Source organism: Microcaecilia unicolor, chromosome 1 (genome assembly GCF_901765095.1).
Source record: "Microcaecilia unicolor chromosome 1, aMicUni1.1, whole genome shotgun sequence".
Classification (NCBI taxonomy): domain Eukaryota; kingdom Metazoa; phylum Chordata; class Amphibia; order Gymnophiona; family Siphonopidae; genus Microcaecilia; species Microcaecilia unicolor.
The window spans coordinates 683618007-683635486 of NC_044031.1; the positions used below are offsets into that span (position 1 = coordinate 683618007).

General features: G+C 46.9%; 1 protein-coding gene across 3 annotated transcripts in view; it reads left to right on the top strand.

Moving 5' to 3' along the window:
- CPEB1 (cytoplasmic polyadenylation element binding protein 1) overlaps positions 1–17480 on the top strand; it is a 201806-nt gene that overhangs the window by 169677 nt on the left and 14649 nt on the right. For all 3 annotated transcript variants that reach the window (XM_030187973.1, XM_030187981.1, XM_030187988.1), the window contains 2 exons: positions 5389–5587; positions 8141–8235. In XM_030187973.1, coding sequence (XP_030043833.1) covers positions 5389–5587; positions 8141–8235 — 294 coding nt within the window. The remainder of the gene's footprint in view (positions 1–5388; positions 5588–8140; positions 8236–17480) is intronic.

The window sequence follows — 17480 nt, forward strand, 5'->3', positions numbered from 1 at the left end:
CCTGTGTCAGGAAGCCGTCGGGATGTGGCGTTGGGCCTGCCAGTTCGGCATGCTTCTCCAAGCCACATACCTGGCAGGCGTAAACAGTCTGGCCGACAGACTGAGCAGAGTCATGCAACCGCACGAGTGGTCGCTCCATTCCAGAGTGGTACGCAAGATCTTCCGAGAGTGGGGCACTCCCTCGGTAGACCTTTTCGCCTCTCAGACCAACCACAAGCTGCCTCTGTTCTGTTCCAGACTACAGGCACACAGCAGACTAGCGTCGGATGCCTTTCTCTTCCATTGGGGCACCGGCCTCCTGTATGCTTATCCTCCCATACCTTTGGTGGTGAAGACCTTACTGAAGCTCAAGCAAGACCACGGCACCATGATTCTGATAGCGCCTTTTTGGCCCCGCCAGATCTGGTTCCCTCTTCTTCTGGAGTTGTCCTCCGAAGAACCGTGGAGATTGGAGTGTGTTCCGACTCTCATTTCACAGAACGACGGAGCGCTTCTGCACCCCAACCTTCAGTCTCTGGCTCTCACGGCCTGGATGTTGAGGGCGTAGACTTCGCTTCGTTGGGTCTGTCTGAGGGTGTCTCCCGTGTCCTGCTTGCCTCTAGGAAGGATTCCACTAAAAAGAGTTACTTTTTCAAGTGGAGGAGGTTTGTCGTTTGGTGTGAGAGCAAAGCCCTAGAACCTCGTTGTCCTGCACAGAACCTGCTTGAATACCTTCTGCACTTATCAGAGTCTGGCCTCAAGACCAACTCAGTAAGGAATCACCTTAGTGCGATTAGTGCTTACCATCTTCGTGTAGAGGGTAAAGCCATCTCTGGAGAGCCTTTAGTCGTTTGATTCATGAGAGGCTTGCTTTTGTCAAAGCCCCCTGTCAAGCCTCCTGCAGTGTCATGGGATCTCAACGTCGTCCTCACCCAGCTGATGAAACCTCCTTTTGAGCCACTGAATTCATGCCATCTGAAGTACTTGACCTGGAAGGTCATTTTCTTGGTGGCAGTTACTTCAGCTCGTAGAGTCAGTGAGCTTCAAGCCCTGGTAGCTCATGCTCCGTATACTAAATTTCATCATAACAGAGTAGTGCTCCGCACTCACCCTAAGTTCCTGCCAAAGGTGGTGTCGGAGTTCCATCTTAACAAGTCAATTGTCTTGCCAACATTCTTTCCCAGACCGCATACCCGCCCTGCTGAACGTCAGTTGCACACATTGGACTGCAAGCGAGCGTTGGCCTTCTATTTGGAGCGGACACAGCCCCACAGACAGTCCGCCCAATTGTTTGTTACTTTCGACCCCAATAGGAAAGGGGTCGCTGTCGGAGAAACTCACCATCTCCAATTGGCTAGCAGATTGCATTTCCTTCACTTACGCCCAGGCTGGGCTGACTCTTGAGGGTCATGTCACGGCTCATAGTGTCAGAGCCTTGGCAGCGTCGGTGGCCCACTTGAAGTCAGCCATTATTGAAGAGATTTGCAAGGCTGCGACGTGGTAATCTGTCCACACATTCACATCACATTACTGCCTCCAGCAGGATACCCGACGCGACAGTCGGTTCGGGCAGTCGGTGCTGCAGAATCTGTTTGGGGTTTAAATCCAACTCCACCCTCCAGGACCCAAATTTATTCTGGTCAGGCTGCACTCTTAGTTGTTCTTCGTAGGTCAATTTCTGTTATACCCTCGCCGTTGCGAGGTTCAATTGACCTGGGTTCTTGTTTTGAGTGAGCCTGAGAGCTAGGGATACCCCAGTCGTGAGAACAAACAGCCTGCTTGTCCTCGGAGAAAGCGAATGATACATACCTGTAGCAGGTGTTCTCCGAGGTCACAGGCTGATTGTTCTCACCTACCCTCCCTCCTCCCCTTTGGAGTTGCATTTTTAGTCATTTCTTGCTTGTCATTCAACTGAGCGGGAACGGTCGCGCATGGGCGGGAAGACGGCCGCGCATGTGCGGTGGGCGTGCCCTGCGTGCGGGACCGCCCGCAAAGTTTTGTTCCGGTTGGTGGGGGCTGCCGTGGACGTCAACCCAGTCGTGAGAACAATCAGCCTGCTGTCCTCTGAGAACACCTGCTACAGGTATGTATCATTCGCTATCGGTAAGAGAGTGGGGGGGAGTAGACCAGTCCAAATAGGTGGGTTTTCAGCAGCCTCTTGAACAGCTGGTGATCATTTTGCAGCTTTAAGCATTTCGGCAAAACCATTCCAATTCTTGGCACAGGAGTATTGGAAGGACGAAGTGAAGATCTTGTATCTAATGCTCCTGCAATTTGGAAAGTGCAGGTTGAGATACGACCTCGAGGTGGCAACTGCATTCCTGGGAGGCAGGTCGATTAAGCGAAGCATATATTCCAGAGCCAACCCATATATGATTTTGTGAGTTAGGGAGCAGATTTTGAAAGAGAGATGTTCCCTCACAGGCAACCAGTGGAGAAGGAAACGCAGAGGTTGCACATGCTTGAAACGCGATTTACCCAGGATTAGTCTTGCCGCAGTGTTTTGTGCAGTCTGGAGTTTCTGCAAAAGGTATCCAAGGCAACCTGCATAAATCCCGCTGCAGTAATCCAGGTGAGATAGCACCAACCAATGAACAAGGGTGCGAAACAGTTCTCTAGTTAGGCAGTATCTGACCTGCCGAAGCCTCCACATTGCATTGAACATTCTCTTAGTGACAGCTCGTACCTGGTCATCCAGAAGCAAATGCTTATCCAAGGTCACCCCAAGGAGCTTTAGACTGCTGGATAGAGGGAGAACATAGTCATTTATAGTGAGGGTATCAGTAGGGACTGATTAGTAAGGGGAGTGGAGAATTAGGCACTGCGTTGTATCCTCCAACTTGAACCAGAACACCTTCGCCCAATGTTCCATTGTAGATATGCTTGTAGCAATCAGGTCCGAGATTTCGGCAACCGTGTCACGGAAAGGGATGGAAATGGTGACATCATCAGCATAAATGTAAGGATTTAGGCCCAGGTTGCTGAGGGCGGTAGCAAGTGGGATCAGCATGATGTTAAACAGTGTAGGTGAGAGGGGCCAGCCCTGAGGCACCCCACAGGAGGCTCTCCAGGGAGCAGAAATGGTAGAGTTCACTTTGACCTGGTAGGATCTGGACGACAGGAACCCCTTGATCCAGTGCAAAACAATGCCACTCACGCCGAACGAGTCAAGGAGGTGTAGAAGGAGTTTATGATCCACCATATCGAAGGCATTGGACAGGTCAAACTGCAGTAAAAACTTTTTTCCCAACAGATATCTCAAGTTTAAAATAAAACAGGAGAGTAACCAGTACTGTATTGGGCACGAAATCCGGACTGCGAGTGGTGAAGGATGTCATACTTCGTCAGATATTCATTTAGTTGAGTGTTGACTATACTCTCCACGACCTTGACCAACAGAGGTATTGAAGCTACAGGGCGGTAATTAGAGATTACATCAGGTTTGACCTTAGTGTTTTTCCTTATGGGCGTGAGAAGTATGCGCCCATGGTCTGGTGGGAACAAGCCCTTTGAAAGTAAGTAATTGAGGTGGGTCGTCAAGTCAACTACAAAGCAGCGTGGAGCACTTGTCAGCAAGTGATTGGGACAAGCATCCAGGCCACAGTGCTTGCTTGAGAACCTACGCAGGACTTTGGACACCGTGGCAGCCGGGACAACACGAAAGGTGCTCCAAATGCGGTCGGCAGGGCACTGGTCAGTAGAAGGAACTAAAGAGTTGAGGAAGTCATCCACTGCAGATAGACAACTTGCTGAGGTAGACCGTAGAGTTATAATTTTATCATTGAAGTAAGTTGCTAACTGGTCAGCTTGGGGGTGATCTCCACTGGAAGATTCCTGCTTTCTAGTGTCTAGGAAGGAAACAAGGAGTTGGTTCAATTTTCTGGGGTCTTTTCCCACAGACTCCAATTTTTTAGAGAAGTATGCACGTTTAGCTTGCTTGATTGCATACTTGTACGTACGGTGACAGGATTTCCAGGCGTCGTGTGCCACAACTGTTTTTGTTTACGCCATGTTCTCTCCAGCCTCCTCGTCCTAGGTAAGGTTTTTAGTTCTGTAGAGAACCATGGAGTGGAGCTGCGGTTGTAGGAAGCTTTAAGCTGCATAGGCACAATGTGGTCAAGTACCTCCGTGCATTTGGCATCCCAGGTCTTGAGAAAGAGGGGAGAGTATGTTTGGGCCAGTTTGTTATATATATATACATGTTCAGAATTGCGCCGGGTCGATTGTTCCTCTTGAGGAATACGTGGTGACTTTACTAGGCTGGTGAGGTCTTGCGATCGGCCAGTTTAGCGTGAATTGAAGTTTGAAATGGTCAGACCAGGGAGTTTCAAGCCATCGGATGTTGGATAAGTGAAAAGTGAAGAGATTCACACAAGGTGGTGTACAGTTTAACATAAAACTTAGTTTTGTTAACAGTATAGCAATAGTAAAAATGACCAAATATAAACATAAATGAAGTAAACTTGACAACAGCAAATTTAAAAACCTAATAGGGCTACCATGAAACAGTATTAAATATACATATTTAACAGCACTGAAATTCAATTAACAGATATAATGCAATGATTAATCAAAAAAATGTGGTCTTCAAATATCTAAATCATAGGAACTCCATACACCTTCATTAAAAAAAAAAAAAAAAAAGTTCCCCCTCATTCAGTACTTAAGGCACTGGTTACTAAACTGCGCTGTAGGTGTGTGCTAAAAATTAGCATGCGCGAACACTAGAGGCCCATAGGAATATGACTGTCTTGTGCACTAAAAATGCTAGCGTATGTTAGTAATCGGGGCCCTTAATTTTTAGGACTATTCAGAAGGTGAGTAGAGTCCAATTATCTGTATCAGTACTGTTTTCATTCCACACCCAGTATCTTAACCAGCCAATTATTATACTGTCATTTTTTCCAAAGTCAAGTTTTCTGTCAAATCTGTTTTTGTTGTTTTTTTCCCTCTTAACTTGAGAAGAACCCTAAGATAATCAAAACTTAGATTTTGACAGAAAACTTGACTTTGGAAAAAATTGTTCGAGAATATATTTAGTAAAGAAAAGTTGAAAAATGGACTGATGAAGATATTGGGTGTGGAGTGAAAAATAGCATAAATACAACAAATAGTTGGACTCGACCCACCTGATTGGTCCTAAAAATATTAGTGTTATACTAAGTATTGTATCTGGGGCAATGGAGGGTTAAGTGACTTGCCCAGAGTCACAAGTGGGAATTGAACCCAGTTCCCTAGGATCAAAGTCTGCTGCACTAACCATTAGGCTATTTCTGCACTTCGTCAGTAAGTGAAGAAACTATCTTTAGGCTTCAGCTATCACAGATTAGCTTTAGCAAACCCTGGTTCAGATGTTTATCCTGTCTGACAATTTTTCTAGCTTTAATATGTTGCACCATGGTCTTTCAGGTACAAGTGATTCCTTGGGTTTTGGCAGACAGCAACTTTGTGAGAAGCCCCTCACAGAGACTTGACCCAAGCAAGACTGTATTTGTGGGGGCACTGCATGGCATGCTGAACGCTGAAGCCTTGGCATCCATCATGAATGACCTGTTTGGTGGGGTAGTCTATGCTGGCATTGATACAGACAAGCACAAGTATCCAATTGGTAAGTAAAGCAAGCCCAGATAACAGAGTATGGTGCCTTAACTGCAATGTTAGTGATCTGTAGGTTTCTATGTAGGCTTATTCTTGGCAGGGTTTTTCCTATTTCAGGGGGAGGAGGATGGATTACTGACATGAAGATTGGAGGAGAAGGTGTTCTCCATTCAGCCATTATCCTCCATCCCTACATATTTAAACCTGCTAGTTATCCTGGGCCAAGCCTTCATTTTTAGTTACACAAGCTGTATAACACACCCCTCTCTTATGCCTTATGGATATTTGTATTTGCACGTTAGGGTTGACAGTAAGCTTTACTTGCAAGCCCTCATGTTTAAGTGCCAGTTTATGCCCCCATTTTACAAAGCTGGGATATGCATATCTCAAACCCAAGTGTGTAAATGGTAAGGGGGGTATGGTCTGGACATGGTAAATACTAATGGCCTGATCAAAGGTAAATGTGGGCACTAGAGGCCACTAGCACCCACATTTACCTGCGCCCCCATGATCATCGGGCAAATAGCGTCCGAGTGATGCAGTAGCGGAGAGTTCATTTAAATTAGATTTAAATGAGCTTTGCTTGTATTCCGCCCCTATAATCACAGAACAGTGCTCTGATCGTAAGGACGGAATAGTACCGTAACCCTACACCAGCTCATAGCTGACATTAAGTTGAGGCTCAGTTTCCTTCCTCCTTCTCCTCCCTCCTTCCCCTCCCAAGAGTTGAGCAGCCTGGACTCAGTCAGCCCAGGCTGCCACCATGTCCTGGGGGACCATAGGATCCCTGGATCCACCTCCTAAATCAAGTCCCTGATGGCCTAGTGCCCACCCTCCCCAATTACCCTAACTTCCCCCCCCCCCCCCCCCCCCCGGCCAAACATCCAAAAAATATACTTGGTGGCCAAGTGGGCTGCTGACGCAACTCCTTCCCCATACCTCTGCATTAGAGGAGGGAGTAGCACTCCCTCTTTCCAGCACTGTGTTCAAAATGGCAGTCCCCTGCCCAGTGCATCCTGGGATGGGCTGGGTGGGGCTTCCATACCATATAAGGGAGTTTCTCCTTATATGGTAGGAGAAGCCCTGCCCGGTGGCACTGGAAAGAGGAGGGGGGGGGGGGTCAGGCAGGTTTGCCACTAGACCATGTGTGTGTGTGTGTATGTATGTACATATATGTATATAATATATATTTTTTTGGGGGGGGTGGTAAGGAGGGGCTGGAGAACATGACCTCCATCCCCTTTTGTTGCTAACCCGGGGGGGGGGGGGGAGCGGGGTTTGTGCTTGGGGGGGGGGGGGGCACTAAGCCACCAGGGCCTTGCTTTGGAAGGGGGCTCCAGGGATCCCACGGACTTTCCAGTCCCTGCTTTTGACTGCCCAGACCTGTCAGCGGGAGGATTATACCTGAGCACATGCTTGGGTACAATCCTCCCACACTTTCCCAGGATGATCAACTCTAATACGCATAAATTTGAATGTTTGATCATTGGGGGAGTTAAAGTCCCCGTTCTGTTCAGCGCTATTTTTAGGATGCTGTTTTGGAACAGCACAGGGAATTCATCATCGGGGCCTAAATGTCCTAAAAGATCAATATGTTACAGCTGCTATGGAGTGCTCCCTTAATCCCACCAGTGGTTTTTGTCCCCCCCCCCTCAATGTCAGGCTAAGTTGTGTCCAAAGTTGCAAAGAATTGGGTATGCACTGGGACATGTTAATGAAGTGATCAAAGCTATCACAGTTTTCTGCTTTATTTGCTAAACTGGATGTGCATGCTGCATGCACTCAGGAAACTTGATACAGCGACCTGCACGTATCAATTCTAGCTTCTATGACCTGTCTAAAATGGGCCTGAAAATGTAAGATGCCACACTGGGTCAGACCAGTCTGTTGAGCCCAGCATACTGTCTGACAGTGGTCGATCTGAGGATTGTTTGGGTACCTGTGACGGGTATAAAAAAAATCTATTCTTTTCATACCCAGAAATGAGCAGAGGCTTTACCAAACCTACATAGTTGCTAAAGGTTTCTGGACGTTACTTCTAGAAATGTTTCCTAAACCCAGAAATGAGCAGAGGCTTTACCAAACCTACATAGTTGCTAAAGGTTTCTGGACGTTACTTCTAGAAATGTTTCCTAAACCCAGCTATGTTAAACAAACTAAAGCCACTGCTGTACATTGAATGGGGGTAAATCTTTCAATTCTTCAACACTTGCTATTATTTAAGGTGAGGGGATGCTCTATGAGCACTGGTTGAAAGGATAGATTGATCCCTATTTACCTATTCCACTGCAGGCTGACTTAATACATCTGCCTCTGTCACTATGAAATGTGAATACTTTCTGACAAAATTCAGATCATGAAGATGTTGTTTTTCCATAGTGTACTGTTACAGATATGTGCACCTTTAAACTGTGCTATCTAGTGCTCACAGAAGAATTATCCTTTTTTACACATAATGACGGACCAAGTATGTAGTTCTGCTATTCTAGAGTGGTCTGGCATGATTCTGACCATAGTAGCTGGTATTGCACTGAATGTCTGCAATTTTGTTTTTGAATTGCAGGTTCTGGAAGAGTCACTTTCAATAACCAGCGCAGTTACTTAAAGGCTGTCAGTGCAGCTTTTGTGGAAATCAAAACCGCCAAGTTTACCAAGAAGGTAAAGGCAGGTGTGGAGGGATGTTTGTCTCTAGATGCTAGGATTTTAAAGTTTTATTAACTCAGTGCTTGGAAGGCTTCAGGGTCTTGTGCTACAGTAACATGCTACTATGGCATCCCTCAGTATAACATTTTACTGTGGGCTGCTTTTTGTTTTTATTGATCGCAGCAGTAAAATAGTTTTTTAAAGCTTCCATTTTGGAGGAGCTCCCCCTCAACCTTCTGATTGCTAGCATGTGTATAACGAATGATTCTTGGATAACTGGTGCCAGTTGGATTTCATTTTAATGTCATTACTGATCTGTTTCCCTCAATACTAGCAGTCAGTGCAGTCAACTCCAAACTAAGATGAGATTTTGGAAATAAGTCTTCAGTATTATTGAAACAAGACCTCTATGGTGTGATAGAAAATGAAAATTTGACGGTGAATTTAATGGATGTTAATTCTCACATTACCAAACACATAGCCTAAACTACACCAGCACATTTTACTGTTTCTTCTGTAGCCTCATCTGAGCACTAGAGGGCAGAGGATGATTGGAGATGGATATCCTTTCTCCTTTGTGACCTTGGTCCTCCATCCCAAGGCATCCCCACATCGCTACCCATGATGGGTCACTAAAGCTTGCCATCTCAGCCTCCTTAGTAAGGCACAGGCTAGAAACAACCGATTCTCCTCTGCCTTGGATAGTGGCAAATTGGCTAGAAGAGGTCTTTGAATTCAAAAATGGCCTGCTTTTTGTTCAGGATATTGAGAGAGCAACATCACATGCTGTCCTCTTCCTTCCTTTCCTATAACCTTCCGATTGCCTTGCTTAGTTTGCCTTCATGCTCTGATCCTTACACCTGAGTGTCTTTTTTTTTTTTTTTTCAAAGATTTATAAACATTCCAACAGTTTAAAGGTACAGCAATCAAAGATCACAATGTCCCCCATAGCAATATAGGCAGTCATCAATCTTGTAACAACTTCCCCCCCTCCTCCCCTCTTTTTTTTTTTTTTTTTTTTTTTATTTCCACGTTTTATTGATAGTATGACAATACTAGCTCCCCCATTTTTTTGATACCTCTGATAGTACAAACAGATCATCTAGCCTCCAGATGTCTCTGTCATTATGCACCATTACCCCCTGCTTATTTGTCATTGATGTTATCTTCCTAGGACCCTCCCTTCTATTAGCCTCGCCAAAAATCTCCCCCCATTATTCGCAAATCTATATAGTTTGTATTTGTAGTATGCTGCTGACTTCTGTGCTTTCTGATGTAAAAGCTCATTAAGAGCTTGCTGTGCCTCTAGTAACTGAGCCTTCAATTCCTGGGTGTGTGCCTTTCCATATTGCCTCCTTAATGTTGTCACCTTCCTCTCCAGCTGCATCACCTCCCTTTGCCTCGCCCTTTTCCTAAAGCTCGTATATGCAATGATTTCTCCTCTGAGGACCACTTTAGCGGTTTCCCAAAAGAGCATAAGGTCATCCCTGTGAGCTGCATTGTCCTTTTGATAATTAGCCCAGCTCGTCAGCAGGTGAGGCAAAACTGATTATCTCGGTAGAGATATGTGGGGAAGCGCCATGTAAATTTCTCCTGCCTCTCTCTGTCCAAGCACAATCCCATGGATACCCATGCGTGGTCAGAAATCATGGGCCCTATTTTTGATTCTGTTACCTGAGTAAATATGTCCCTTGCTACTAGTATATAGTCAATACGGGATAGCGTGGAGTGTGCGCGTGACAAATGTGTGTAATCCTGATCTAGCGGATTTAGGGTTCTCCAGACGTCCACTACATCCAGGGCCGCCTCCAGCATCCCAATGCCTTTGAGTCCTGGACAGTTCTTTACTCGTGGGTTTAGATCGATCCATTTTTGGATCCGCAACCTCAGAGGTCCCCTCCCATTACCACTGGCCCCTCTCCCATGTCCTGCATCCTGCGAAGAAGCTGCGTATAGAACTGTTTCTCAAATTTGTTTGGTGCATATATGTTGCATAACAGTAGTGGTTGTCTATCCAGTTCAACAGACACTAATACATATTGCCCCTTTGTATCCCTAATTGTTTTCTTGACTTTCACATGAATTCCCTTTCGGATCAGTATAATCATCCCCCCCCCCCCCCCCCCCCCCCCGCCTTCCCATCTTCCGCTGGGGACTCCACAATTTCACCTACCCACCACCGCTTCAACTTCTCATGCTCAGCCCTGGATAAATGTTTCTTGGAGAAAAGCAACTGCTGCTTTCTGTTCATTTAGTGTTTTTAAGGTTGTATACCTCCTACATTCCAGGTTATTTTTTTTTTTACACTGACATCCGCCCTTCTTAGCCCTATCTTTCAGCTGTCGTTCCCACATCTCTCTCCCCCAGACGTTGTCCCAGCCTCCACCCTCTAGGTTATTTTCCCATCTTCGCACCATGACTCTCCTATATGCATAACCATCCACTCCATCCCCCACACACACAACTGGCATCCACATTCTTACCCCTGCCCCCCCCTCCCCTCCTTTCCCTCATACATTACCCCTTCCATGCCCATTCGCATTTGAACTTCCCTCTTGCAAGGAGTGGGATACCCTACTAGGTCCTCGAGGGAACATTCCCTCTCTGTGTCCTGTCCACTTGGCTGCTCTCTTTTATAAGTTGCAAGTGTGCAGTTAACTCAGTCCCAAACTGGCACCAACGGGCGCAACATTCAATTAAAGACCGACACACCACCTCGTCCCCTTGCCTCCACATTAGCCCCTGCATTCCTCCAGCTCTACAAAATAGTCTTGCTTCATCCGCTGTTCTGCCCTCGCTCACCATCCGCAGCCCTTGTCAGCTTATCCACTTACTCCTTTGCCGCTCGCAATTGATCAAAGTACAATATTTGTCCATTGTTTATCACTTTCAGGCGTGCCGGGTACAGCAGACTAAAAAGTCCAAACAATTTGGAGCAGAGGGGGGCAAACTCCTTTCTTGCCGGCGACACTTTGAGCAAGTAATCCTGGAAGCACAGGATTTTCCTTCCCTGATACTCCAGCTGCTTTCCGGCTCTCAATTTTTGTAAGATTTCTACTTCCTCAGCAATCCTCCAGACCGTTCAAGACGCTTGGGTTATGCACTCCTACCAGCAGAGGGAGACTGAGAACACTAAAACTTCTTATACAAGTAGCTTGTGCAGACCTTCTACTAACCAGGATTTTCTCAGTCTCAGCAGAGGGTAGATGTGTGCAGCCTGTGCAGTGTACTCAGTCTGGTAGGCCCGTTTGGGGTTTCTAGGTTGGGTTGTAAATGTTAGAGAACCCACACTTGGATCTCTATTACAGGGTGTAAGTCCTAAGGGGCTTGTTATTCCCTGTGGGGTGTCACATCCGGGTGGCCGGGTCCCTTCCCCTGTGCTCTTCCTCTGGATGACTGCTTGACCTCGGCTACAGGCCTCGTTCTGTACCCTTGAGGCGTTTAGGCATCAGCAACGAGGTTAATAAAAAATAAACGTTTTTAAAAGGCGGCTATTTTGGCCGTTCTTGTGGCAGTCCAGAGATAAAACGTCTTCAAGGGCGTTCTTGCCTTAGGCAGTTTTGCCTATTAGTCTGTCAGAGCCCAAAGCAACTGTTTGTTTTTATTGTGTTCGTGGCCATTATGGCTAAGCCGGCGAGGTGTCAGTTTTGCGGGAAGCGCGGCGTTGAAATGAAAGGTGGGCAATGTAAATTTTGTGGGGAGCTTACGTTGTCAGTGCTTTTGCCCCCTGTGCTTTCCCCTGAGTCGACGGAGGTGTTGGGGCGACGATTTGACCGCACATTCCGGGCCGGCAATGGCGGGGCCAGTTTTGGCAGGAAACGAGGCCATTTTGGCTGCACGTCCCGGGTCAGCCTCGACGGAGCCGTTTTTGGCGGGAAGTGCAGCCGTTTTGGCCACACATTCCGTACCGGCGCCGGGGGACCCATGTGTGGCGGGAAGCGTGCCTAGTATAGCCGTGGATCACACGATGGACCTGCCGCCACAGGAGCAAGGGGGGTCCGTCGCGGAGACTTCGAAAAGTGTTTTGTTTTTGTTTTTTTTTTTTTGTTAAATTTGTACCCCATGCTTTCCCACTCATGGCAGGTTCAATGCGGCTTACATATTATATACAGGTACTTATTTGTACCTGGGGCAATGGAGGGTTAAGTGACTTGGCCAGAGTCCCAAGGAGCTGCCTGTGCCTGAAGTGGGAATCAAACTCGGTTCCTCAGTTCCCTAGGACCAGAGTCCACCACCCTAACCCACTAGGTTACTTATTGGGGCTTCAGCAGGGGTGGGGGGGGGGGTCTGGTTTCCCTCCTGAGTTTGTTTGGTCTCTTTATAATGCCTGGAGAGCTGGCCCCTCTCAGGCTGTTTTTTTCCCCCGGAGGCTGCTAGCTCAGTGGGAGTTTAAGCGCCCGCGGGTGGATATTTCGGAGCCTATGGAGATACTTTCTCTGCCTGGTTCGGAGGTTTGGAGTGACCCAGGAGAGGAAGATTCTTCAGTGGTTCGCATTTTTCATGAGGAGGTGTTGTTAGAGCTCATTGATCAGGTGATCTCTACTTTGAAGTTTGCTCCGGCGGCCACTCCCTCTGCGGAGGGACCCCAGGTAGATCCCTTGGTTAAGGGGATTCGGAGAGCCTCCCGTTCCTTTCCCATGAATTCAGACATTAGGGACATAGTTTTTCAGGAATGGTCTGTGCCGGAGGCTGCTTGTAAGGTGTCTAGGGCTATGGCGCGGCTGTATCCCTTGCCTCTGGAAGATTTGGCTCTGCTGAAACCACCTACTGTGGATGCGGTGGTTACAGCAGTTACTGAGGCTACGGCCATTCCGGTGGATGGCGGTACAGCCTTACGGGATCCTCAGGATAGGAAGCTAGAGTCCTTTCTGAAGCGCAGCTTTGATTTGTCGGCTTTGGCCTTGCAAGCCTCTGTGTGTGGGGGCTTGGTAGCCAGAGCTTGCCACCAGCAAGCATTACACTAAGTACACATAAAAAATGTTTTTTTACCTGGGCTTAGACAGCTGGGCTTGCAGATGGTGGAGACCGAGCATTGTGCTCCATGTGTGCTGGCTCCTGTGCCTGTTGTGGGGCTGCGGGGGAATGCTGAGGCATGGGTGGATCAACAAAAGGCTGATCCTGATCCAGCGACGCCACTGTTGATCCACTGCCCGCGACAGCAGCGATACCGGCAGCAGCCGGAAGCCTTTCCTGTGCGCCACTGTGGCATCTTTGTGTGCATGGGGAGTTCAGGCAAGACAAGGCAGAGAAAGTGAAACTGGACGGTCTGACTTGGAGGAAGGGCAGTAGGCGTGTGGCACCGCGCTACGACAGCCAATGTACGACGGACTTCTGGGTCAGGACCTATCGGGTGCACTATAAAAAATTAAAAAAAAAAAAAAAAAAAGGTTGGTACTGTGGAGGAGGACCAGAGGAGAGCTTCTGGCTGCAGTGCAGGCTGCATAATAGTATGTGGTTGAGCCACGGCAGAAAGGCTGTGTACTCCCACTGTTAACTTGCGCCTATCAGGATAAATTGGGCGGGCCTGGGCCCACCTAGGCTCACCTGTAGCTACACCCCTGGTGCAGTGTCTGCATAGTTTTATTCTGGAAGGTGTCTGACTTTCAACCTGAAGGTCACAGGTTCAAGCTGGTTTATCCATCATATTAGAAGCTGTGGACTCTGCTCTGTTTCCAGTGGGGCATATTTTATTTATCTTACTGCTTGCTTTGCTGAGCAGTTCATTGCATGACTGGAACAGTTATCACTACACTACTGTGCTAAGGTTAGCTCTCTTCTCTCATTTTTGAAAACTGATACTAGCCAAACTATTGTATATTAGCTCCAGCCACCACTATAGCCACAATCACCAGTGGCTCTAATTGCTTCTATTACATTTTTGCACCTTTCCATTGTATGGGACAGCTAGCGTTTATTACGGAGCTACTTCAGCGTAGAGGTAGCTTAATAGTTTAAGCAACCAGCTGACAAGCATAGAGATCTAGACATGCTGGGTCACATCCCGCTGCAACTTGCTTTCTGTAGTTCACAATGGTGCAAACAGCCATATTCTGCTATACCATCTAGCTCTGGTTCTCAACCACACTTGTTAGCTCCAGTGAGCAGCCAGTTCTAGTGCACAGTCACACCAGCCAATTCTTGACCCTTTCTGCAAGAAGTTAGTTCTGGTTTAGTCATGACAGCTGATGTGGCTTCCAAGTCACATTTAGCAAGCTAACTTTTGGAAGTAATCTTGGATTTGGAGAAGATCTAGTGAAGTTGTGTGAAGACCTGAGGGACTCCCAGGTATCGGAGCTTGCCAGAGGACGAGTCTAAAGATTCTTTTAAATCCTCTTTAGTTGTAGGTTTCATGAGGCTACTTTTTCTCCAGGCCAGGAAAACCACTTTCAAGGTTTCTGCTTCCACTATGACAAGCTGCCTTGCATGCTGGCAGAATGATCTCTGCTTCAACTCCAGGTCTACCTATGACTTCTGCATCTCCCAATGATGGGGTCTCGGTACACTCCTCAGGTTTTATAATAGCAGGATTCCTTTATGGGTTTCATGAGGAGTGCACCAAGAAACTGGAGTTCTCCCATTCCACTGCAGATTTTTCTTGGATTCTCTGTGCAAGCTCAAGCCCAAATATCAGGCAGTTCATGTCACCTTGCAAACATTTCTTTATTTAGGCACAGTCAAGTCTGTCAGTTGAAATTGGGGGAACAGGAAGTTTTTCCCTTTGCTTTGTACTTCCAGCCAGGGAGCTTCTTTCTAGCTGAGTTTGGACATCATAAAGGTCTTAGTGTTTAAGGTTCAGCTTTTCACAATGGAACCTTTGCAATGTGTAATAGCTTGTCTAGTGGGCAGAGTTTCTAACCTATTTGGATCTCGAGGAAGTGTACTGTCCATATTCCCAGTTCTCCGAGGACAAGCAGGCTGCTTGTTCTCACGACTGGGTTGACGTCCACGGCAGCCCCCACCAACCGGAACAAAACTTCGCGGGCAGTCCCGCACGCAGGGCACGCCCACCGCGCATGTGCGGCCGTCTTCCCGCCTGTGCGCGACCGTTCCCGCTCAGTCTTTTCTTTTCCGCACTGGAGAGAGCCGCGTTCGTCTCTCTCTCAGCCCCAGAAACCGGATCGCGCTTTCGCCGCAAACTTTTTTTTCTCTTTCGTTCTCCGTTTTTTATTTTGTGTAAAAAAAAAAAAAAAAAACCCCCCGCTGAACTTTGGTTTGCTTGTTTGCTGCCGTGGACGTCAACCCAGTCGTGAGAACAATCAGCCTGCTGTCCTCGGAGAACACCTGCTACAGGTATGTATCATTCGCTTGCACCTTATGACCATGTCTTTCAGACTTCCCACATCACAAGGACATTTTTTTTCAAGATCATGGTGCTATTGGCAGCTTTCCTTCATGAGGATGGATTTCAGATTTATCCATACCTTGTGATTGGCTGACTTGTGACTCATCAAGAAACTCTGCAAATTCAAGAACGCTTCAGTCCTTAGGATTGGTAATCTACTTTCCCTACCATGTCTTAATAGGTTCAAGTTCTGGGTGTAGTGGTCTCTTCTTGGACATTCTCCCGTGGGCTAGATTCCGCATCAGACCACTTCAGGGGTTCCTTCTCAGTTTTGGTCTCCATATCTCTTGTTCCCTTCAACCCAGCTTTACCTCAACAGGTGAATTCAACACAAGCTTCCTCTTGACAAGTCAGAAGTTCTCTGTCTCTCGAGAGAGTATTCCCAAGTATCCACCACCCTCTCGGTGAAAATATACTTCCTGACATTCCTGAGGCAGCCCCCCTTCAACCTCAGTTCATGTCCTCGATTTCTACTACTTTCCTGTTTCTGGAAGAGGTTTGTTTGCAGGTATCTTTCAAATATTTCAACGTCTATATCGTATCACCACTGGTTTTCCTTTCCACTAGAGTACACGTGTTCAAGTCAAGTCTCTTCTCATACGTCTTGCTACACAAATCACATACCACTTTTGTCGCTTTTCTTTTGAACTGCTTCCAGCCATTTTTTTTTTTTTTTTTACATCTTTAGTAAGACCTCCAAAACTGAACACACTACTCCAAGTGAGACCTCACCAACGACTTGTACAGGAGCATCAGCACCTCCTTTCTTCTGGTTATAACCCTCTGTATGCAGCCTAGCATCCTTCTGACCTTCACCCCAAGGTTCTTCCCCCGAGTTGAGCTTACCAATCTCTCCCCTCGTATCTGGTACATCACTTTTGGATTTTTGCACCCGAAGTGCATCACTCTGCACTTAGCATTAAATTTTAACTGCCAAACCCTTGACTGTTCTTCCAGCGTTTTGAGATCCCTTCTCATGGTTTATACACACTCCAGTGTATCCACTCTGTTGGCTATCTTCGTGTCCTCTGCAAAAAGACAAACTTTATCTTCTAACCCACAAGCAATATATCTCATAAATATATTAAACAGAATCAGCCTCAGCACCAAGCCCTGAGGCATACCACTGCTCACTTTCCTGTCATCAACCAGTTTCCAGTCCATTTCACCACTTTAGGTCTTAAGTTCAGCCCTCTCAGCTTCATTCATGAGTCTTCTGTGAGGGACCGTATCAAAGGCTTTGCTGAAATCCAAGTAGATTACATCTAGCGCATGTCCTCTATCCAATTCTTTGGTCACCCAGTCGAAGTCGATCAGATTTGGCAGGATTTTCTTTAGTAAACCCATGTTGCCTAGGATCCTGCAATCCGTTTGCTTCTAAATTATCCTTTCCTTCAGCAGCAACTCCATAATTTTTCCTGTCACCGACGTGAGGCTTACCAGCCTGTAGTTTCTCACTTCTCTGTCCCCACTTTTGTGAAGAGGGACCACTTCGACTCATCTCCAGTCTCTAAAGATCTATTAAATTCTCGAAGTCCCACCAGAACTTCTTCTCTGAGCTCCCTCAGTATCCTGGGATGTATCCCATCTGGCCCCATAGCTTTGTCCACTGTCAGATTTTCAAGCTGCTTATAAACACTTCCTTCTGTGAATGATGCAATATCCACTTAATTCCCAGCCAACTGCAGTCCTTCGACAGGGTTCTCTTCCATGAAGACTGAAAGATGCCGAGAATGGCTTTGTGGAGAGTTATGAGGATAAAGCACATGTGCTGACTTCTCTTCCGTCTTATAATTCAATTCCTATCGCCTTTCCCCAATATAACTGAAAAAGGTCTTGTCAACTCTTTACATATTAGCCATTTTTTTCTTCTGCCTGTGCTTTTGCTAGTCGCATTTTCCCTCTAGGCTTCTTTGAG